Below are 25,108 nucleotides of genomic sequence, written 5' to 3' on the forward strand. Positions count from 1 at the left end.
TTCACAGCGGGAGCTAGAGGTCACGTCAAAGCCTCGTGCTTTTCGAAAACGCTTGCTCTTTTCTTTTTCTTTTTTTTCCCCCCTCAAACACTATACATATTATAGCGCTTGAGACAGAAGCTGCATTTGAAGCAGGTCCCCAATCATTATTTAATGATCAATAAGGTTGGTGTGAATTTTTAACAGCCACGAGACCCAGTTCGTGCCGCTGGAAGGAGCCGTACAGCTCTCTAATCAGCAGGGCTGTTGTTGCTGCCTCCGGGTGCTGCTGCTTACTCTGCAGGCAGATTGCGCCGCCGCTGCTCACACATCACCGCAGCCAACCACCGACCTTGTTCTTCTGAGTGGCAGCCTCTTACATTTAGATTTATGCATTAACGTTCTACTCTGTCTCTCTCTCTCATGCTCTCTCTTTCCTTTCCCCCCCTCTCCCCCCTCTCTCTCTCTCTCTCTCTCTCTCCTGGTGGTGCCGGACACCGCATGTTGATGAGAGTGATCACAGTGACAGCTCGGGGGCGTCAGTTTTTTGTTGCATGTTGTCACCGCGGCGCCACGGCTGTTAGCGACTTCGACACAGCACCGCCACACAATTACATCGTTGGACATCCCAGCAGGCTGCGTATCTATATTCGTGTCCACCCTCGAGCAGGTTGAGACGAGTCCTTGTGAATACATTCACGTTGGCAGAAACATTTTGCCTGTCCCTGCTGAAATTTACCAACATCTACCTTTTTTTTTTTTTTCTGTCCTTGAATTAGCCCCTGCAGATAAACATGGACAGGAAGCTGCAGCTGCAAAAATCGAACCAAAGCAATGAAACAAACCTTTAAGTCTGGTATATATGTGCCACACTGATCCTTGCATAATCAGTTATACATCACCTGGAAACACCTAAATGTCAATATTAATATGCGGATATACCTCACAGACCCTGAAGAGAGCATTTCCATATTTTGAGACAGCTACGTGAATGTTGACTGAATGATCTATTGGAACTTTTCATGGCTGTGGTTTGGGGAGGTCGTGGTGATGTGTGGCTTTAGTCCTTGACTGCCGTCCTGCTGATATTCCTGCAGAGTGCAGAAGGAATGGAGTGGAAAGCTGCAGTGGAAGGACTGCTATTGATTGACAGTATAAGGGCTGACCGGCTATAGCGGCTTGAGCGTTTTTCTTTTTTACTTCTTCTTCTTCTTCTATGCTGCATGCACTCACTGACCCAATACAGTACATTGCAACACAGCCAACCTTAATGGCATGTAATCAGAGCAGCATCCTCTCCTATAGCCCTCTGCATCACTCCCCATCTTTACCTGTCTGTCTTTATATGTTTCTGTTCAAATAATTCTGTCAGTGTATCCTCGCCTCTCTCTTCCCCGTCTTTTCTTTTTCTCCCCCACTCTCTCTCTCTCTCTCTCTGTTTCTCTTCCTGCTGGCCAGACTGCTGCAGAGCTCTTACAGAAAAAGAAGCATAGTGAGATATGGCACTGCATCATAATGCCTCAAACGTGCACTTATCACTCAATTCATGCACCTCTCCTCCCTCCTCTCCTCTCCTCTCCTCTCCTCTCCTCTCCTCTCCTCTCCTCTCCTCTCCTCTCTTCTCGCGCACCCGAAACTTTAACCAAGTGTCCTCTCGGATTTACTGACCCTGCGACAACTGGTGTCAGACGTGCGCTCGCTGTCAACAACGGCCGTGATGAACAAGCGGGACTCGCATGTTGATGCTCATCACCTTCAAACCACAGCGGACTGCAGCAAGAAACGGGCGAGATGTGAAGCCGCACTGGGCCTCTTGTTTGTAACCTCGGTGGTGTGCTGTAAACATCCACCAGCAGGAAGCCCTGTGGAGACGGCCCTGCTAGGGGTTAGAGGAGGGCGGAGAGGGAGAGAGGGGGAGTGGTGGTGGGGGTAGGGGGGGGGCAGCGTTGCCCTCGATCAACACTGGTTCCTGGAGCTTCATGCGTCTGCGTGCCGGTGACTCTGCATCTCTGGGGCATTTACTCAGAGCTTTGTCCCCGGTTAACCTCATGGTGTCATCTCGTCGCTAGTGTGCGCAAACATTAGTCAGGTGCATTTATGCACACCGACACACACAGACATGCCCACCAGTCCCTGGACGGCATTAAAGCAAGAATGGTATAAGGGCAAGAGCTGTGTTGTGAGTGTAAGCTTTGCATCAGAAGCAGGTTCTGAGGCAGGGCCGACTCTGACTGTGCACCACCAGTCCTTTTCGCTTCTTATCCCTCGGTTGTATTCTGCTCTCGTGCTCTGCCACTCTGCCACATCAAAGAGATGCAGGGCTGATTTTCTATGTATTTTCAACCTTATCTACGACTTTTCATCACAGAAATTTGTAGAGTTGATTGTTTTGCATACAGAATTATCAAACCATGCACCCTAAGTGAAGCATTTAAGTTAGGGTGGTTCACCAAAATTACAAAGGACATATTCCCTCACCTGGTAGTTAGTTTTTCTTTTTTTTCTTTCTCTCTCCGATTTGTGATTTGTGGTTGCAAAAGCAATAGGGTGGAGGTGGATGACATTTTCGCTTTAAGTTCTACAAAAGCAACGGCAATATCTCAGATAAATAAAGTGAGAATTCACAGACTGCACATACTGTACCTCTGTGAATAAAATCTAAATTATCTGCTAATTATTGTCCAACCATCAGAGGATGAGATACGATAATGGCATTTTTTGTATTCTGGGCGAACCAGCCCTTAAATTGGTCTTGGAAAAATAACTGCTTTGCAAATAATAATACTCAGTCTGCATCATAGTTTGAGAGCTCTGTTGATGTCTTGTTTTTATTTCTCATATTTTGCATATTAAATATCTTTATTTTTTTTCTTCCTTTTTTAAAAAAACAGTATAAAATACACAGTATTGTACATAATAAATCAATTGCACTTCTTTTAAGGTACAGATAAACATCTAGTTCTCTCTTGATGCTACAGTATAACTACTGAAAGAAACCGACCTGGCATGTACAAGAGTGGAGGTGTTGAATCACATGTAGCCAACAGAAAGCAGCATGTTGGAGCTTGTGAAGGTCAAACCAGTGATATCTAGGTGTTTGCCAGGTATTGTTATGACAGTAGATAAAGATTTCTTTATGCTTTTATCCTTGAAACCACTTTGGCCACTTTTCCTGTCTTTTGGGGCAGTGCTTTTGGCTTTGAGAGTGACTTCGGTTTCATGCTCCTGCAGGCGCTGTTAACTTAATGTTGTTTTCTCTCGGATATTGGCTGCTCTCCCACTCATTAAAATGGTTTTTAGCCCTATTTAATGCTATTTGATATATAGTTATAGAAACGCAAATATTACTTCAGCTGTACATATTCTTTGAACCCTGTATGGATGAGCTTTTACTATACAGTCAAATAGATGGGAAGCAATGAGCAGGCGCTGGTGGTTTAAGAAACAAAAAAACAAAGAGGGGTCGTGGGGGAGAGAAAAAACTTTTTGTCATTCTCTTTAAAAAGTGTTTTTTCAAAAGCTAGAAAATATCCTGCAAAATCTGAAGGTTGTAAAAAGCATGCAAGGCTACACGCCTGCCACCCTGCACTGTAGAAGCCCTGGTTGTGATCAGAAGTGGCACATTCAGTCTCTCTGGCTTGGTTTCAGTAGCTATTGTAGTGGCTGATGCAGGATACTGAAGCAATACAATCACAGCTATCTTCTTTTACCCCTCTCATGTGCTAAGTACCAAACATTGTTTAATATGCTGACTGGTTTCATGACTGGAACAATGAAGGATCCTTTTTTTTTTTTGTATGTCTGCGAGTCGAGTCAGAACTCTCTATAGTTTCACACTGATGAGGCTCGACTGTATGGATTCCCTCTCATTAATAGGGTATTGGGTTTCATTAACCATATGCACTGTGAGGTTAGTAGGAACTAAGTTTGATGTATGAAAGGGAATTAAGAATCAGAACTTTCTTTTTTTTTTTATCTCCTATGCACTGTGGTTTTTGAAATGCACAGCCCCCTTCTCAAATAAATATATTCCACTAAACCTTAGAGTGAATGTATATAGATATATATTTATATAGAAAAAAGTACATTGACGTCTAACTTTGCAAACGTTATTAAGAAAATAAGTGTTATTTATTCATTCTTTACTTCAAAGTCAGTTGATTTGAGGAGACATTTTAGCGATGGATAGAAACTTGATCATAGAATTCCAATAAACACCTCTGACCTTTTTGTCCTTTAGGTCTCTTCTTTAGATATTATGAAAGTCTTCAATCTGTCATAGTTAGGAGGTGTTCTACATGTGTGAGTTAATTCTCAAAATAGTTCCTTTTTAATTATTCTGGAGAAAACGTATCCTGAACAGTTTTAATTGTGCTTATGCTGTTGATGTAGACCTCAGAACATTGTGGTTGAGCTGACAGCCTCTCCTGGAGGCTGCGAAGAAAGACAAAGTCCCAACTGGTGAATAGAAATGTGACGGTCACTGAACCGGTATCATAGAATAGGGACCCCGTGGACGTCAGCTAGAAAAATATATGCAAATAGACAGAGGGAAATCAAATTCGTCTTCTCACCTTGCTGATCTCCAAATATGTTGCCCTGGTGTAATTTCACACCCTGTTTGAAGAAAGTAGTTCAAAATAACTCTGAATCCATTTTTGGTAAGCATGACATTTTTGAATATTTCAATGGAATCCACACTTGTGTCCCGTTACACATCCCGTCGTCTCTGAGAAAGGGGGTTCAGTATCCAGTAGTGGAGCTCTCCATTAATACTGGTCACTAGGTTCACAAAAAAAAAAAAGCCAAGGGGATGTGGTAAATCAGAAGACGATGGGTAAAACCAAACGAACATGGACGACCGGGCGGAACGCATAAATCCTGTTTATCGGTAGCATCTGTGTTCACAGGAACCAAAGTTTCCAGCGGGCATGCTTCTTGGAGTCAGCTTTGGACTTGCGTTTGGGGGTGGAGGTGAAGGCCTCCTGGGGGTAAGGCAGGGGAGCGAAATGGACCTCATCCGTGGGGCAAAGCCTCTTCATCAGCGGCTGCAGCTTGTCCTCCTGCTGCTTGAAGTCCAGCTCCACACTACCTCAAAGAAACAGAGACATTAAATCAGTTCAAGCACCAGCTAACTGCTGCATCAGACCACCTCATCCATATGCTATTAAGACAGGATAAACATGTAACATATCACATATGGTATAATTTATTTAATTGTTTTTAATAGTAAATCCTGCTTATTTTCATACTGCTTGTTGAGTTTACTGTTGCTTCTTACTGTTATTGCCTTAATTGCATATAAATCACCCACCAAGCTCATAATATACGCATTTTTAGTAAGCCTTTTATTGTGAAAAAAATATAGGATTGATAAGAGTGAATGAATCGGTGAGTTATATCTGTATTTCTTTTACTTGCAAATTTGCAAGATATTTTCTTTTTCTTTTTTTAGAGCCTTTACTGTGAATGGGCTGCAAACCTGGCCATTATTTAAATACTGCCTTTAATTTAAAGCATTTTACCATGTATTCACCTCCTCCATCCACACAGATTATGCTCAGGTTTCTTTTCCCCTTAATGCCTTTTTAATCCCAACATGTTTTGACTGCCACATTTCCCCTCCAACCTTATTAAGGATCTACACTGTGGCCTCTGATCTCCTCCACAGGCATCGGTCACAGCGCTGCTCAGTCTGGCAAAGCAGCCTAGATTTTCTGCCTACTTCATCCTTATTTCCCAGTAAAAAAAAAAGAAAAAAAAATCTCCAAATATAGACTCTTATTTGCATTATTACCGTGATTCATAAAATGAGAGGGAAGCCCACTAGTGTTTTCCCCCCAGCGAGGGGGGCCTGGTCACTGGAGGAGGTGTTGAACCAAACATCATTTGCTTTGCTTAAAATAAGATCAGAGCTTGGGTATTGATGTGCGCCGTTCAGGATTTTAGCTTCATGATGCTTTGATCCCTGCACAATATTACAACATGAGCAAAAGGTAACGGGGATGCAGAATGATTTCATCCGTGGGAATTCTGCACAGACACACACATACACGAGCTTTTCTCACTGCGCTCTTGAGAGATACTCATCATCGACATGATTCATTCCCAAGCTTCTCAGCCTAACCCTTAACCATCACCAGTAAATACCTAACCTTCACCCAGTTGTAACCTGAACCCTGAAGCCGAGTCTTAACCCTCTAAAAGCAGCCTGTAACCGTGGGAACCTCAATTTTTGAGACCCGATGGGTCGGTATGCAGACAGACACACGCACACGCACTGCACACACGCATACACATAACCAGTCTTTTCCTTCTCGGCGTACTCCACGTTTCCCCAGGGTGCTGGGGGGATTTATCTGGACCAGCCATCGTTGTAATCCCACGCCCGCGCACATCTGACTACTAGGTACTGCTGAGAGAAACTCAGATTACAGCCTCAACTGTGGTTAAGTGTAGAGGGACTTTAATCTGCTAAAGCCTCCTCCAGCCATCAGCCTGAGATGGGCCGAGTGGGGAGGGGGGGAGGGGGGTTGGGGTGGCGGGAGGGGGCCACTCTGACAGATACACTTACATAATGGCAACTGGATCCACCTCATGAATACTGGTGTTTGTCTGGCTGCACGCTGCCATTCACCGCGGCGAGAGATTATGCAGTGTCAAGGTGAGCGGAGCAGCCGGCTGCCTGCTCTGATTGAAACACCGGGCGCCTGTAATGATCACCCGGTGCAACACTAACACATCTTTTTTTTGAGAGAGATTTATAAAGAGTGACTCCCTTTTGTAAAATCTACATTGAATAAAATCCCATTACAAACTACTGGATGTTCACAGTGATTAGTATGCCAGGTGAACCGCAGATGCAGATTATTCTGTCTGTTGCTTCTGAAAGCACACAGCCCACCAACAAAAAAACTATTTTCAGAAGCAGTGACATTCTGAAATCAGGTGTCGCAGTAAAATTCGACAGGTTTTATTAGGTACGCTGATGGCATTGGCATTGATTGGAAGAGAACAGATGTAAAAGTGGGTGTCTGAAAGTGAGTCAAGTGAATGTTGGGTGCTGAACCAGACACTCAGCACTTTGCATTTGTTTGACTCAGGTCTTTAAATGGAGCCAAGAACACTGCAGCTATTACCAATAAATCACTGGCTGTTAATTACACTAGTTTAAATCTACCTCAATTTGTGCAATGTCAGTGAGAGGTTTTGCGTGTATGTGTGTATGTATACATGTGGAAACAGCTGTATGAAATGTAGCTCTGTAGCACCAGTAAATATGATACTTCACACTCAGATCTTCATCTGAGAACAAGATTTGTCCAACTAAAAGGAAACAATGACATGTGTTTTGTTTGGTTTGCCCCAAGTCGGTGCCAAACTTGAGGAAAAACTCGATCCAAATGTTAAGCCCTGCACACAAAATGTCTTTAATGAGGTGTCTTGTTCAGCTCAGTGAATTCTCCAAAATGAAATATCTGCTGCAAAGACTGAGGAAAGGTACAATAATTCATGCCTTAATGTCATTTCACCTCGCCTGCTGCAGCTCTCTTTACTCAAACCACTCAAAGTCGTTCTGGCATAAATCTGGTCCAACATCCAGCAGCCAGAATTTTTAGCAGGTGCCAGGAAAAGAGACCATTCTACTCACTTTTTTCAGCCTGTACTGGCCTCCAATTGAATTTAGAACTGATTTTAAGATTGCATTTATTAGAAAAGAATCAGCTGCGGACTACAGTTGGAGCCTCTGTGGCCCCCCAAAGTGTGCTCGTAAACCCAGAAATAAATTATTTCCTGAAAGGCCGACTTATTTTGAAAGGGTGGGTGAGCTGCACCAGTCAGAGCTGGTCCGGTAACAGTCTGCCAAAATCGATTTAAAATTCCCTGGAGAAACCTGCTGCTTTTACCTGAACCCGTATAATTCAGCCTTCCTGTTTCATCCAGTCTGTTTTGGATTCTATTCTTGTTTTATTCTTTAGTTTGCTGATGCTTCTGCTGTTGATTTTATTTGTCTTGCAGTGTTCTCTAAAAGCACTGCCATTTTCCTTTGGTCAGGCCTCAGGGGAGCTGACGTACAAGTGCGAACGCAGCCTCGCGATGTATAATAAGATCATGATGTCTTCTGAAGTCCAAGTCGCGCTCGCATATTAAACAAAATTCACGGGCTGCGAAATTAACAGGCACTCGCAGCTCTAATAAGTGTAGTAAGACAGCATCAAAGGATCCTGTGATCAATGACTGTGTTTGTCAGAGTGTAATGAATGTGCACTGGTGTCACTGGTGAAGCAGTATGCTGATTATTTCATTGTGTCTTTTTCATCTTTTTGTTAAAAAAAGAAAAAAGAATCTTCAATTAAAACTGTGCAGCAGCGGGACATGTCTCTTTTGGGAGGTAGTGTTGTTTAATGCTGTGTCATTTTGTGTCAGATACGATAGGCCTACATCTCTTTCTCTGCTTTTCTGCCCGCTTCTGCTTGAGGTCTATCTGTATATCGTCGTGGTAACTCCTCAAGTCGTTGCAACAACCTCTGAGCTGCAGGCCAGAGCCACAGCTGAGAGCAACTTATTAATTAATTAGGGGCTCCTCTGATTGGCTATCTCTGTAGTTTATCAACCATTTCACCGACAATTCTGACCTCCATTTTCCCATACATTTATATGAAGTCTCTGTGAAACAGAACCACACACACATACTGTACATAGTCACTGATACACACACAGGTAAGTTACAGTAACGTGATAACAGGATATTGAAGTTTGAGAGATCATCTCAACTGAATCTCTATCCTAAGGAGCATCAGCAAAATGTTAGCAGTTTTTGTTGTAAAAACATTGTTAGGCTACTTTCTTTTGAGAAGTGCTATATGAATGAAGTAATCATTATATGTTTTTATGTTACACTGGAAAGTTCCACTGAGGCCTATAATACTGTACTATAGTTGGTGTGTAGGGTATGTGACCTATGACTAAGTGAAACAGAATCCACTCAGGTTGGTGGAACAGGTCTGTTCACCCATAGGTCACATACTGTACCATACCCTACACACCAACACTCATAGATGTCCTCACTCACGTCATCTGTTCTGTCTATTGGTGCGTTTCATTCACATTGGAAGTCCCAAGTTCAGAGAGTTGTCGAGATGAGCGCACACACACACACACACACACACACACACACACACACACACACACACAGATTGACAGCTCCTTAATGTCCGTGTTCAGAGATGGATGATCATGTGTCTGTTTGATTAGCGCCGTCTGTTCTGTGTGTGACTCTTGATCTTAAGGCCGTGGGTTTGATTCCGATGTTGACACAGATCACATCCCAGCAGCTGCCCCCTATAGCACTCTCAACATTTCTGCGAGAAAAGTTTTTATTGCCTCCCTCATTAGACCTATTTTCAACTGATGCTCTGAGAGAATAATAAATATTATCAGTGCAGTTGAGGTGACAGAACTTGTGCCGCAGTCTTTTCTTTATTCAGCTCTTGTCTTTGGGATGGGTTTACCATACACTTAGTTTTATTATTTTACAATCGTCTCTCTCTTATTACTTGCTGATCTAGCCTGCAGTAGATACTATACCTGTATATGTGCACTTGTATATAGTTTGCGATTTGTGAAAAAAGGGGGGATAGATAGAGATTGGGGGGGGGAGGGCTTGTATCCCTCTCAATCTAAAATCCAGTTCCTCTAGATGTCAAAGATACTTCAAAGTACTGAAGTATCATGTCAGCTTTGTTTATTTCCACTATGTTCAATCTATAGTGTAAATATAGGAACAGCTGTCGGTGCTGTCTAAAATGACCCATATGGCCACTTGTCCTACCGATTTAGCATTGCACCATATAACATTGTTGCACTCACAATAGGCAGTAGAAAAATCAATGCAGCCAAATCAGCAGGGATCAGTCAAGCAGGGACGAGGAGCCAGCTACAGAAGTCTCGTCAGCTCACTTCTTTCTAACCCTGCACCATCGTTTTCAAGCTCATGGTCTCCAGTCCCAACTGTGGCTTCCTCAACTGGCATCACTGGTGGAGAGTTGTATCCTATTTTGCACAGATCCCTCTGGAGCCACAGAAAAAAGCTTTGTACTGTCTTTTTCCACAAGTGCAGAAGTAGTGCTCCACAGGACTAAAAGAAATATCAAGAGAAACCAACAGAGCCACTTCAGTAACAAACTCTGTCTTTTTTGGGGGATCAACCTTCTTCCACCTCTGCTTAGTGAGGGAGGACAGAAATTAGATGAACAAAGACAAACAATGCTGGAGGTTTTTTGATTTTGCTCGGCACAAAACATGATCATGTTGTATTTCAAGTGTTTTCCAATGAGGACATGATGTGTCTGGTGCAATTCTGTAGCTGCGATGTTCTTGCAACTTCAGCTTTAGATCTAGATCTTGAGTTGATCTCGGGAGGGATTAACCTGTGAGAGCAGTGAGTGAGGAATTCCTGCATCAAACAACATTTGGAGTTTGACTCCGTGGCCACCCGACTTTTTCCCTGCATGTCAGTCCCTCTCTCTCTCTGTCTGCCACGCTTCTGTCAGATTTCATGCTTCACCGTCCAGTCAAACCTAAATGTCAGAAGATTTTCAAAAGATAAAAGTTCACTCTTACATCTGAGCTCACACACAGAAACCTCTGTTAATATAATACTCACAACCTGTGTGAAACAAAACCCTTTAATTAAATGTGTTAACATTATTCACATGACACGTTTCTGAACAAGTCTACACCGCTTGATATCAGAGCCCTCTCAGGTTCGGATGCTACCTGTATCAGTGCTTTATCACTGTTACAGTATGTTTCCTTTATCTGTATTGTAATCAGACTAAATCCTTACACACACACACACACACACACACACACACACACACACACACACACACACACACACACACACACACACACACACACACACACACTCGCTCTCTCTCCAGATTTCCAGCATGCATAATTGAACAACCTATAGATTCATGATGCTCAGAACAAAACACGCTGTTGGCTGGTGATCTCAGCCCCGTTTTCCTTTGGAACCGAAGCGGCTCCTGAATGTAATTTACTACCCAGGAGAGTGAGACAATGTAGAGATAAACTGCCCCGTGGCTTTGGAAACAGCAAAGAAAGAGAAACTTAAATGTCACTGAAATAGAAAAAAGAAATCTGCATAACTTCATTTGGAAAAAAGGCAGAGTGAAATGATAATCATCTCATCTTTGAAACGTACTCAAAAGGCCTTTTAATGAAAGATTTATTAGTCTCTACCCGGCCCAGTTATCAGCATCTCCTTATGAAACTGTCACGAGCCCTGCTGCGTCACTCCACATTTAGATTTTTTTTTTTTTTTTGCTGAAAGCGAGAAAGTGAAGCGTTGTTGGCATTTCCCTGTCCCCTCGCTGCCACTCCCCTGAGTGGGTTGTTGGATCAGAACAAATTGAAGAAGGCACTTTGGACCTTGTCAGTCTTTAACCTCCTCTTCCCCCACTTGTTCTCAGTCCCGCTATGTCTCTCTCTCACTCACTCCCACTCCTCTTCCTGTCATGTTCCCTGCTTTCTAAAAAAAAAAAAAAAGAAAGACAAAAAACAATGTGTATACAAGAAAAGGAACCTGTCTGTTCCCCCGAACCGCACCTGACCTCACTTACTTTGAAATATTCATCGCATTACACCTCTCACCTACTGCACTGTAAACATCTGTAAGTCTTTATCAGAGCTTGTCTCCTTCTTCCTCCCTCTGTCTCTCTCCTCCTCCTCTCTGTCTTTGTCTGTCTTTCACATCCTCACCCTGCCTCTCTCTTTGTGTCTTTATCTTTGAGCGTGCTATTCCTGCCTGTCCTCCACTGTCCCTTCACAATGTCTGTCCTATAGCCCACCTTACCTGAGGAGGATCACTCCGGTAGCTATGGTAACCAGCTCGCCACCATGTTGGAAAACATCATTAAGCTCGCACAAAAAAAAAAAAAAAAAAAAGAGATATCATCCCCCAGCAGAGTCGTGCAGCAGGACAGCCTTGCTGCTCGGTAATTTCCATATGTTATAATGTAATCAGCTCTTCAGCCTTTAGCTACGCTTAATTGATTTTCATAGCCTTGCACAATAGATTGGAGGTTTTTCCTCTTAAATACCCATTCCCTTGTTGATTTTTTTTTTCATTATCTACTTGCTCTGCAGAGTGTTATTCAAAATATATTTTACCATCTGATAGGTAGGTCTAATGATCAGCTGCTGGTCTTCATTTTTCAATTAATCACAAGCCAGTGACAAAAGGTAACCAATGGGGAAATAACTGTAGGCCTATAGTCCATAGCGAACAATAGTACCCAGTGGTAGGCTGGTGGGTGTCCACAATCGACTTCCTTAATCACAACTACTTAAATTTATCTCCCTGTTTGATCAGCACATTAGCCCGCATAAATGAAGTGTGAGGAAAATGAGATTACAGGCTTTTTCTGCGTCAAGACACATCACGGATCAATGTCTGTGGTCTCAAAAGAAGTGGAATGTTTTTTTTTTTTCAAATCCACGGCTTTTCTGCGTCATCCTCCTTTTTTTTTCCCCCATCCAGCCTCCTTTCTGTGTTTGTCTCTCCTGCTGCATCCTCCGACCGTCCCTCCCCCTCCGTCCACCTTTCTCAGTAACAGATATCACATCACCTGGCAAGATGGAATGAATTGCAATAATCTTTTCATCCCTTTTCTCTCCTGTTCTGTTTCAATGTCACGCGCGTCGTATTAAGCATTGAATCCCCAAGTTCATTTGAACACACACACACACACACACTGCTCGCTGTTAGGGAGAGATAACGTATTCCGGGGGAAACGGCGGCGAGATGGAGAGAGAAAGTTGAGGGAGGATGAAAGAACGAAGAGACGGAGTTCAAGATGGTTCGGGATGAGGGAAGTGGGACCAGACAAGGACGAGAGACTACAACAGCTTGTGTATTCTGTTTGAAGTCCAGGCCCGTGGACTACAGCACCGTATTGATCTGGTGCTGTTGTTATGCTAAGGATGAGCTCTGCGATGATGCCATATACTCTTGGACAAATTGATTATGCTGAAGAGTGCATGGCTGGCTCCTTACCGGCCCGCGTTAAAATGATTTATGGACCCATATGTCCACTCCGGCCACGAGACCGGCTTCATCATAAACACAAGAGTTAGAGGTTTGGCCCTGGCACCGAGACACCAACCCGGCTCAGAGAAGAAAAAAAATCCTAATAGGCATCATAGACAGCTATTCTCCCCACGTACACTGTGTGTTCCTCCATGGCTCTGCTTCCTATCCTGTGTTCCTCCACCTCCAGAGAGGTTGTTTTCATGGAGATCTAAGTAATTAGATTGCCATTTAATCCTCCTGCCTGTGTGAATACAACTGCTATATTTGATTCTGTGTCCAATCAACACAATTTACCATGCCGAGCGAGTCTCTTAAAGGAGAACTCGGGTCAATTTAACAGATTTCAAACATCTCACTTAGAGAATTTCTGCCCTTTATCAAGCTGAAACGCTGCCAGGTGCCGGTAAGGTTTGACAAAAATTAGCGTTTCATTTTGTATTGAGTTTCTGTTTTTCCACTCTTCCTCCTGCAGATGAAGTGTTTCAATCGATTGTGGCAGATCTAGGAAGCCGAATCTGGAGTTTTGATGTCAATGTAGCAGCTTTTTGAAGGCGGCTGCCGTTGTGTGTGTGCGTGTGCACGATCAGCACAGACCATAGTCACGGGGACAAAGCTGAAATGACTTTGTCGGTGACTTTGTCAGTTTCTCCATGGGGATTTTCAGGTTAGAAAAATTGAGATAAGACAGATATGTTGGACCACTTGCTGACACGTCCTTATAATTGGCTCATATTCAAATGGGCACACTTAATCACAGCCTTTATTGCAGCCTGCATTTTGCATATTTTAAACCCCTCATTGGGATTTCAGGTCATGGAGCTATATAAATGAAACACCTTCCCCTACACACGAGTGATCAGTATAGATACACTCTGAGCTGCCAAGAATATCATGAGAGAAAATGAGAGAATGGGAATTGCTCATATTTTACAATTTTAAATGTGTTATCACGTTGTAGCTGCTGCTCGCAGATCCAGAGGGATGGTTAGTGGATGTCTCCAGAGTCTCTAGAGTCTGCAGAGGCTTGCACAGTAGGGTAAGCACGGTTGGTCTTTACTCAGGCAGGCAGAGTGTAGATGGAGGATAGGTAGGCCAGAGGGAGTAGGGCCCTCTCTTCCCTGAGTCCAAATCACGCAGAGTTAGCATTAAACATGCTGCTGACTAATTTATAATACTGGACCAGCTCCCATCTCTGCAGTCTGACCTATTTCATCTATCCTTTTCCTCTGTCTCTCTAACCTAGTGCCTCTGAGCCGTCCCGCGCCCTTCCACTGTCCTTCACAGAACACGCAATGATTCAGCTCCCCCCTCACTTCATCACGCCAACATTGAATTGTTGTAAAATCGCACCGTTCTTGTTGTGCAGCCTGCGGCTATGCGGGGCCGACCTAGAGCCGTGCCCCTCTCCCTCGCTCAGGAGCCTATTGAAGTTTGTCCAAAGCCCTATCAGTTATTGAGAGCAGCAGATAGAAAATGATTCAAATGGCTCTTCAGAGGCGAAATGCAGACTGAGTGGAACAGCAGTGTCCACTAAAAACAGTTTTATTGATTGCCTCTCACCCTCCTACTCTTTAAATCTCTGTTCTTTCTCATCTTCCCCCCCCCCCCTCTTGTTCTTTTTTTTGACTGTTGGAATCAAACCTTTTTTCTTTTTCTTCTGAGCACCACATAGAAAAAAAACAGCAACGACACACCAACACATGCACATTCAGGCATGCAATTCTAACAGTGAGCTGAGAGCCCCCATGGGGCCTGCATACTGTCAGTCTCACTGTGTATCACACAGGGAAGTCTCAAAGAGGTGTCAGGACCTGCGAGGCTCAGTCATAGGTCTGGGCTGTGACTCTGAACTTTAAACTGATCCCACATAGTTTCACATTAAGCCTGTAAAACAGATGAGTGATCTCTTAAAAATAATGAGTGTATCAATCTATATTTTTATATCCTGTCATTTAGTCATTCACCATTTAAGCCCAGGCATCCATGGTTACCAGGCGATGCATGCAACGACTTTCTTCCATTAACTCTGTGAGTATTCAGAGTGTATGACAACTATTGGATGGATCGCTGTAAAATCTGCTTCAGATATTCAAGGAGAAATTCTAATGACTTTAATGATCGTCTGACTTTTATCTAGGACTGTCATCGGGACAAATTTTTAATTTGTCCAGAACTCACCCAATAGATGCCAAATGAAAAAGATTTCCATCAAAACATGCTAAACTAAAAATGGCCACCGGCGCCTCACACAGGCACGGGCTTAACTGATCTGTCATTTTTGTCACTTTAGCTTGATAAGCTAATGAAACCAAACAATTCTCAGAATTGATGCCAGCTAATTTTCTGTTGAGCTGCTAATCCACGACTTGTCGCTGCATCATTTCACACACTTTCACACATTAATAGGCTACCTGCATGGACCAGGTAGTGGGATATTTACACACATGCCTTCATAATGAGATAACTATGTACCGTGGTGGACTAATGACTCTGGGCTCAAGTCTGTGCAGGTTGTCAAATAAATTGAACTGAATTTGAAAGTATAGTAGAGGCCCGGTCGGCTTGGCAACAGCACACAGTGATGATATTTCATGATGTCTGGATGGTAATTAATTTCACCTTTCTGCTGCCCTGCTCTCACTCACACCACAGTTATGTATCTCCCCCCTTTTCTTTTCAACCATGTGGCCTTTTGTCTCTGTGTCTGGCTCACGTTACTCCTGCTCAGCAGCTCGCACTGAAGAAAGGGGCGTGAGGTGACAATGGGAGAGTCGGACAAAGATGCATAGATTCACAGAGAGCATGATGTGTAAATGTCACCTGTCCCCAAGTGCTCATTAACAGCATCCACATTAGTCTTGCATCCCCTGCCCCGCTTCCCTCCACCTTTCCCCACCTGTCCTTCCCCCCCCCCCCCCCCCCCCCACCTCAAGGAGAAAGAATAGGCCACATTTGGATCATGGTATCTTTGAAGAGTAATGGCCACTAACCTGTAAATAATGCATGCGCTGTTCCGGCATGTGTCACAGTTGGCCGTGTCCTGTCCAGTTCGATAGGAGAGTCTGCAGGGGAGATAAGAGTCGTGAATGAGTAATTACAGGACTTGTTAAGCTGCTCCCTCACACCTTCCTTTCTCATCTTGTTTGTCATCCCTCGTTAGCACGACAGAGGTAAATGAGGGTGATGAGGGGGTCGCGCCGCCCCTCCTGAGTGGCCTGTGTCCGGCAGTCAGGGCAGAAAGGGCATCGTGTCGGCCATTAGCTCTGGTTGACTGATTGGAGGTCAGATGAGGCAAAGTGCTACCGGGCCGCAGTGTAAACTAGTTTTCATCAAGGACTTGATTCGGGATCGTTAGCTTTCTTACCAGTTACATTACAGCCGTTCAAATGAAATGGAAGAAAATGCAACCAATTCATATTTTCATTATTGAATATAAAGAAAAATGCTGATTATACAACTATTTGATCTCAAAACTCAGAGGTGCTCATCTTACAATAATCACAGAACTAGAGATTTGGCTTTTTTTTCTAGACAATGTATTCATTGATGTATCATCAAAACATTTCCAGTATTCATTCATTTTTTCAACCACTAAATTAATTTGTAGTTCCAATACCAGCAATAGATTTGTGCCTGTTGCTGGTCTTAAAGAATGTATTCCTGTGTTGGTATGAGAGCAGTACAGCAGAAGTCTAGCTGTTGATTAATCCATTCTGTAGCGGACAACGCTGTAAAGCATGCACTAATGTTCGGTAAGAACATTTTTTCTAACCATTTATTGCCTATGGGGAAAAAAGCGAATCATTTGGAGATTAAACGGGTCCTCTGAGCAGATAAAACTTGACAGTTTTGTTTAGAAGAGCAGCCACTTGGCTTTACACAGTCAGCCCGTCTTAATTTCATTGTGATATCGATTCACTGAATTCACATTCAGACCCATCAATATCCTTTTATATTGCATTGTGTGTGCCCTTATATTGTTCAATCATTGGTTGTCTCTGAGGTAAAATATTGGCACCAAGTTCCCATTATGGATCCCTATTCCTTAAGGGCCAACTAAAGACCAGGTGATGGCCATGAATGGAACCATAATGTTACATGCTTCAGAGGCTCAATGGCTTTCTTATTGGATTAGCATGTGGGAATGTGCATATTGATTGACACTAAAGTGTTTCTCCTTGTAATTTATGACGTATTACAGTGGCCACACTGTGGACTCACTTAACCGATGACACAGACAAGATGGAAAATCCTCTGTTGCTCGGGTTTTATGGTTATGACCCGCGCTGCTGCATCAACAGAAAACAGTCTTGTAAAACCCAGTGCATGTGTCAGGCCTTTTTTTGTAGCTGTTACTTATCCAGGTAGCATCTTTCATCAGCCTCTCTCCTTCACAGTCAGTTGGTTATATGGAGTCACACTTAGTAGCTACCAAATACACCCGTCCTCCTCCTACGGATGAAGTTTTTAATCTGATGAAGCTTTTCCAAAGTATTTACTGATTGACTTTGTTGTAATATGATCAATTTACCAGTGTCTCAGGTGTTGTTGGTAGTCGCTCGGGTTTTGAGATACCTATCTTCACCTCTTTATAATGGGGGTCAATGCAATTTCGTTTACGGTGCCCCCAGCAATGAAACACAACATTAAAAACAATGAACAGCAAAACCGTCCTTCCAGGAACGTTAATCACAGACCTCAATGTCTTCAACAGCAATGGGGGCACTGTTTTGGGAGTTTAATTTTACATTTCATATTCAGTTTACTTGTCATTTAGGCCACTAGAAACCTCTATAGCTAAGTGAAATTTCTTTTATGGTTTATTCGTTTGCTTTTTTAAAATCTGGATGAACCGACCCTGTCACTACAAACTGTTACAGTCATAAATGAAGCATGGTGATGAAAGCCACCTTCATTCTCCTCTTTGAGGTTAATGTGCAAACTTTTACATTTACAGCAACAGCAGACACATTTTTTAAATCCCTCTCCCCTGGGACTCTTGTCGCGTTGCCCATAAGGTGCAGCAGCAGCGCCAATAAAAATTAAACCGCCATCATAAATTTCCTCTCCTTATCTGCTCCTTTCTGGGCTATATGCTCCGACAGGTATATCAGAGGTGTTAATATCAATATTGTTATTTAAGGGCTGCAGCAGAGTGAGGTAATGGGGGGGAATCTAAGGTGGAAATAAGTGCAGTGATATGAGGAGGAGCTTGTTGAGGATTTGAGCTGGGGTTAATTGTAATTAAGGGGGCGGTGCAGCGGAGAAGGTCAGAGCGGCCTTCACTTTCCACCTGGATGAGCCGATCGATAAGCGGCGTCCACACCACGGGCAACTGGATCTCATCCTTTGAATAGTTCACCCTCATTCTCTCTCTATATTCCCTCTATATATATATCTCACCCCCATGCTGTCCAGATCTTCCTCCCCCTCATCTCTGAGCCCTCCCCACCTGCCTTGTCACACCGGGTTGATAAGAGAAAACAAGAGAGCACAGCTAATTTCGACAAAGGCTTCCCCTGGGGAGAGCGAAGCCAAAAGTGCCATTAACAGTATATTTTTACACCCTCCCACCTCGGTGCTACTAAGGTGAGCTCTCCCAAAAGGTCACCGAGTGGGTGGGAATCCAAAGGCATAAAAACATACACACACACACACACACATACACGGTGTTAAATAGACGGACTTAGCAACAAGTCCCCATGAGTGTGATTAATTGGATCTGGCCTGCCAACAGCGGCTGATGATGCAGCAAAATTATGTCCGAGCTTTGTGCTGTTGGATGCAACCAGCGGTGTGTTCAAGAGCTGCAGTGCCCTCTTCACACGGTGTTATGTGTCCAGGCCAGGGCTCTTGTTGAAGGATGTGTTGTGTGTGTGTGTGTTTTTTTTTTTTTTTTGCAAAAGTTTAGAAAACAGCGGTTATGGCTTCTCATTTGATCTAGAAAGTTCTAATAACAAAAGGAACTGAGGTATGACCCTAACCTTCTGGATGCATTCACTTATTTCCTTTCATACGCTTGATTTTTCGCTGTTTCAACCCTCTCTTTTACCTTTGAACAGCAAACAGGAAGTCGTTTTTTGATCTGGATGCCCCTTTACTTCCTGCTTAGACTGTGTTCAACCTTATATTTTTGGTACCTCCAGTTTTGGAGGGATAGAAAACTGTTGTTAAAAAAAAAAACTGACAAACTGTTTGAGAAAATGTCTTAATATTTGATTTAAAAAGTCAAGTCTTTGTACATAAGGAGGTGAAGGTGCTGTTTAAGTTTCCCCTGCTGCTGTACATGGTGGCCGTTGCGTGACGAGAGTTTCAGTCATCGTAGAATTTACAAGACAAGAGGTTGTAATTCATCCTCTAAGCGGCGCGAGGTCGTCAAAGCTGATTGGAGGTTACAGTGAGTCTGTGTGAGAAGGTGATGAGACGGGCAGGGGCTATCTGGTTAGCATGCTAATGTCAGTAGGAGACAGGACGAGAGAGACAGGGAGTTAATATTGGGGCTGATTTGCACCTCCGGGTCAGACAAGGACAGGAGTCCGAGGCTGAACCCTCCACATTCCCTCCAGACTGATAAAGCCAAAGCCGACTGCGTCGTCCTGGAGTAGAATATGAGACATTTTCAGTGATAATAAACGAACTGCAAAAAGTAGAAACCTCTGATTTAACAATTCACATTAGTTCATTGTTGGATTTTGTTTTGGACTTGGTCGGTCCAAAGCTTTGATCAGGAAATCTAACTCATTTCATCACCCTAAAAACTTTGACTGAGGTTTTATTTTGAAATATTAATTTTAACTGGTAAATATAAATTCATGGACCATCTCCATCCTCCTCTTCCTCCTGATGTCATCCAAACAGTAAGATAAAAAAGGATGATATGGCCAGTCTGTAGTTTAGAGGAGTTTTTGATCTTGAGGGATTTTAATTTCATTTCAGCCGAGATAAATGGAATATCACACTCTTTTATTTTTATATATTTCTTTATTTTTTTTCTTTCTGCGACAGGATTATGTTTTTTTCTTAGTCTCAGCACATTAGTCAGGGAATTTCAATTTGTGTCTGAGAAGCATGTCATGAACACATGCGTGGTGATAAATGCACACAGCGTTGCATTTCCTCCCATGAAAAATGAATGTCATAGAACATAAGCAGTTATATATCAGATGTAATTGCACTCACAATTCACCTATAGCCCGTGGGCACTCCTATTTGTTGTGTCAGTGACATTTATGTAAGGGGAGTATGAAGCTAATGTACTGTGACTAAAGCAGCATTAGAATTTCTGCTTGGCTCACTAGAAAATCCAACTTTGGGAATTGGAAATTTGTAGAGAAGACGGCGCCTGTGTAGAGGAGTGGAGGTTCAGCTGTGCTCGGATGGATTACAAGGGGCTTACACTGCTCACTGACTTTTAACTAAACGTAGGCTGCTGTAATTAATGTATGGAAACACAATGTGATTGTTTCTTTATGTATGTGACCAGATGGCACCATTAACCAACAGCCACTAATTTCCTCCTCTCCTCTCCTCCTCTCCTCTCCTCTCCTCTCCTCTCCTCTCCTCTCCTCTCCTCTCCTCTCCTCTCCTCTCCTCTCCTCTTCACCCCCGCCTGCCACTTAAGACACATCTGATAAGCCAGATGTGCTTTGCAACACATGGCGAGACGGCTCCACATCCCGCACCACATGTCCTTTTTTTTTTTTTTTGCTTTTTCACTCCCAGCACTTTTATGAGTTCGGTGATAAGGAGAATAAGTCTGCTCTGTGCAAGATTGAAAGAGGATAGCCTAATTAGGCTTTTTTTTTTCTTTCTTCAGTTGGTGTAAACTCAAACAGTTGTAAGATTTATTCCTCGTTGAATGTGAGTTTCAACCTGTCGTTCTGTCTGGCTGCTATGGAGAGCTGTTCTCATACACTTTGAAGAATTTGTTCTTGTGTGCGCTTCGGTCCTAAGTTTGACAACTATTTGAGTGTGTGTGTGTGTGTGTGTGTGTGTGTGTGTGTGTAATGCTCACACAGGTTTTGAACTAGGTGGCCATGATGCTGATGATTAGGATTTTCTCACTCCGTACCTCCGTACCACAGCGCCGGTCAGAACAGATAGGGATCTGAGCGGCGAGGCCCGGCAATTGACTCAACAAATTGGCCATTTTGTTTGCCTCGTCCCTTTGGAAAGACAATCCTCTATTTCAGCTGGCTCGATGCTATCTGCAGCGCTTTTGTATATACTCAGTATCCACTGGACAGTAAATGGCTTTTTCACAGGCCATGGCTTTTTCACAGACCTTGGACTCACTAGATAAACATCATGGCGTAGAGTCGGATAAGAACGATCGTTGTGTATTTTGTTTAGTATTTGCCGTAATCAGTAAAAGAACTTGAGAAATTAATTTCCCATACTGAGACATTATCAAAATGTTAATATTAGTGTTAATTGTGCATGATCTTATACGTTGCTGACGCTTGCAGTGGCTGGATTAGTGTCATTCCAAATTAGGGAGACGTCTGATGCACCCCAGCCTTTGAGATTACCGTCACCGTGGCGTCAGGTCTTCCAACCACTCGGGCTAAATTGACTGAAGTGATTTGTCTAAATTCGCTCTCGGCGGCAGCTCCGCCATATCTGGAGGGAAATCATCATAAAAGGACATTGTGCTGTAATAGCACTGCGGGGCACATCCAGGTGAAAGACACATCATCCCCGGCTACACAGCACTGTGATCTCTCCCTCTCTCTCTCTCTCTTTCTTTTATTTCTTTTTTTTTGAGGCTCTTTGGGTGGTTCAGTCAAGGCTCTGCTGAGCAGCTGTCACACTTACAAGCCTGTCCCCAAGATCTAGAAATAATGTGTCACATCAAGAAGGTGCGTTTCCTGTTCGTGCTGAATCGCGAATGTGCTCTGTGTCTCTGATGTTTCCTCGGTTTAACCCTGTCAACACCAGGCTCCTTCACCTCGGCACGGGTTGATGACACCAGTGTCAAGTTGGGAGGCAGCCAAGTGTACGGATTTAAAATTTGGGGAAAAGGTTAAGTAGTGGAATATTTAGAAGAGAAAAGGGCGATAACATGAGTTGAGATGTCTTACCCTTCTCTGTGGGCTTCTCCCTTCTCCAGTTCCTGGATGACCCCCAGCAGCACCTTGATGGTCTCCTGGCTGGAGCTGATGAGATTTTCCATGGCCTGGAGCTGTGCTTTAACATCCTTGTCCTGGTTGATAGGCACTATTTGCTTACAGGCCTCCTGTGTTTGGTCGGACGGCGCCCCACCAGCCTCGCCATCTCTGCAGGGCGACAGCGGCTCCTCCATGCCCCGTAGAGGCCGAGCAGATAACTGTCCCGTGTGGCACTGCGCCTGCGTCGTACAGCCTCGGCCGGCGCGTGGCAGCGTCTCGCTCTGCAGCCCGTTGAGCTGCAGGCCTTTCTTCCGCTTGCTCCGCACAGACGGACTATCCAGGCACTCCACCTGTGTGAGGGAGTTCCAGGCGATGGGGCCCGTAACCTTGGAGGCCCTGTCCGGCAGGGTCCGGGACGAGCCCTCCTCCAGATTGAGCAGCTGCCTCTTGGCCGAGCGGTCTGTATCGGCCTCCCTGTGTTGTAATCCTGTCCGGGCTTTGGACGGGACGCTGCAGAGCTGGTACTCCGCCTGTGCTCCGGCTCCACTTCCCCTCGATGTGTCTGCAAGGCAGTCTGTGTCTGCAGAGCAACTGAGCAGCAGAGCGTCAGAGCACAGGCCATCAGGTGCAGTGTGCTGCTCCACTGTGGCAATGCACTCATTAGTATGGAGCAGAGCCCTGGTCCTCCGGACTCCACTCCCCCCGCAGGCTCCCTCCTCCTCCTCCTCATCTAAACCCTGCTCAGCAGGCTTGGACTGCTTCACCTCCATGACAAAACCGTTATTCTGACCTTTATAAGTTTCCACGGCCGCCGCGTCTTTAAAAGTGTGGCCTTTTTTGCGGTCAAAGGGAAAGGTCTGATAGCGTTTCTTTAGGTCGGGGGACGTCTGCACGCCCGTGCTCCTCGTCACGTTGGGGATGGATCTGCGGGCAGGTACAGTCATGTACTTGCGATACGCCACTTTGTATGAGATGGGCTTGCCACCTTTCCCCGCCGCCTGCAACTCTGCCTCCCTCTGCTCGTTCTGCGCCTCGCAGATATCCTTGAAACGCACTTGCAGGGCCTTGTTTCTCTTCCTCACCTGTCGACTGGCTTCCAGAGAATACTTCACCTCCAGTGCCAGCGAGGTGGAGGGCAAGGGCGCTGCCTCCGAGTCAGACTCTGAGTTGGTGAGCATGCATTTGCCACCCTCCTTGCTCACCATGTTTCCTGAGAGGCATGGAGGAAAAACGCAGTGTTAATCATCGGTAATGAATGCTTAGACAAAAACCCACTCAACAAAACACACATGCTCTCTTGGCTTGGAGGAACTTGAGCAATTATTTAATGAAATTATTTTAAAAAGTGCTTTTATCAGACACCTGTCATTATGCACGCTGAACAAAAGAAAATACATTTTTAATTTTTTAAAATATTTGAAGTCACTTCCCCTGCTAATTGAGCATAACAGGAATAGTTGAGTTTGACGATGAATTCATTAATGTCTTGCAAGTCTAGGTTTTCACATGAGCAGTATATTTACTCTGTGTATTTCCATTTTTATCACATTTTGCTCGAGCCTTTTTTTTTCTTGCCAATCCGTTCTGTTTGTTTACTGAAAAACCGCAAGGGTTACGGTTTTAGCATGCCCTAAAAATAATCCCAGCAGATTTCCATGATGCATCTAATCATCTTCTCTGTGACACCAATAAGTCCCAATTTCAGCATCACTTCTTTTTTTTATCAGTGCCAGTTGAAACATCCTTCACCATCCGTTCCTCCGCCTCCTCCTCCTCATCTCCCACTTTCTAAGTCGACAAGTGTTTGTTTCTCATTTGAAATAAGGGCTCTTGTCGTGGCGATCAGTCATTATACTTACAGTCGTACACATTCATACACACTTAAATACACCCAGTTATACTGGAGACATCTTAGCTCTGCAGTTTATATTCTTGGTTCATTAGGTTCAGCATTTCTCATCACTGTCTGACCTTTCCCTCTCACGGTCAGTAATTAAGCAAAAATAAGACTTTTTGCCTATCTGGGGCTGATTTGCTCTCCCTCAGCATATGTGAGTGCGCCGTCTGTGCTTTTGCCATTTTCCAAAATGAACGCAGAGGAGAGAAAATGCAGGGTGGAGGCGGGGTATGGGCGTGATAGTTGCAAACTGACAAACTTTTGTCAGAGAACTGTAAAACAACCCCCTGAGGAGAAATATCCTAAGCTGAGATAATGAATTATCTTTCCCAACCACCACCACAGGTATGGCAGCAGCGGCGGCGGCATCACGACGCTGCAGTTTTGCCTCTGAGGCCTTGACAGAAATATAATTCTCTCTTTTTCCTGCTAATTTACAATAAGCGAACACTCCACACGCTCACATAGATGCGGAACCAGATAGGACAATTATCCGTCTCTGCTTATCTGCCATGACGGCTTCTCTGTCAACAGGGACTGACTTCCTATTTCAAACCTGTCTGTTTACTTACCTGGGAGCTATACAATGGACATTTTGTCTCACTGTCTTCTCAATCACATTATCGCCCCGGCTCTGGATTATTAAACTGTAGCGTGCTGAGTCTCTGGCTGTGATAGGATGGAGACAGCCATCTGTCTTTGTCCATCTCAGCATAGATCTAACTTACAGTAACAGTCTGTAAACACACATTAATAACCCCTCTTTAGAAGTACAGTGTCATTTGTAAATATTGCAATTAACTTTTGGCATAATTATTCAGTCATTTTTTGGCTCTGGCAATCTGCCTATTAAGGAGGACTAACATTTTCTTTATGAATATATGAATAAAAGACTGTATATTGCCAGTAAAAGCATTCCCAAGATTAAGCCATTCTTGTGTACACAGTTCCTGTGTAAGTTCTCGAGAACTGGGTGAGCTGCTGTTCCCCACACCGAGC

At 43.9% G+C, this 25,108-nt stretch overlaps 2 protein-coding genes across 2 annotated transcripts in view; one reads left to right on the forward strand and one right to left on the reverse strand.

The window, feature by feature from the left end:
• Nucleotides 1-25,108, forward strand: part of dock1 (dedicator of cytokinesis 1) — a 184,125-nt gene that overhangs the window by 76,129 nt on the left and 82,888 nt on the right. The window lies entirely within an intron of this gene.
• Nucleotides 4,884-23,417, reverse strand: insyn2a (inhibitory synaptic factor 2A; the record flags this gene model as incomplete). Its single annotated transcript, XM_083994938.1, has 3 exons — nt 4,884-5,067; nt 16,093-16,164; nt 22,186-23,417. The coding sequence occupies 3 exons, from the start codon at nt 23,415-23,417 to the stop codon at nt 4,884-4,886; spliced, it is 1,488 nt and encodes a 495-aa protein (XP_083851064.1).

This window comes from Trachurus trachurus, assembly GCF_905171665.1.
Source record: "Trachurus trachurus genome assembly, chromosome: 19".
Classification (NCBI taxonomy): Eukaryota; Metazoa; Chordata; class Actinopteri; order Carangiformes; family Carangidae; genus Trachurus; species Trachurus trachurus.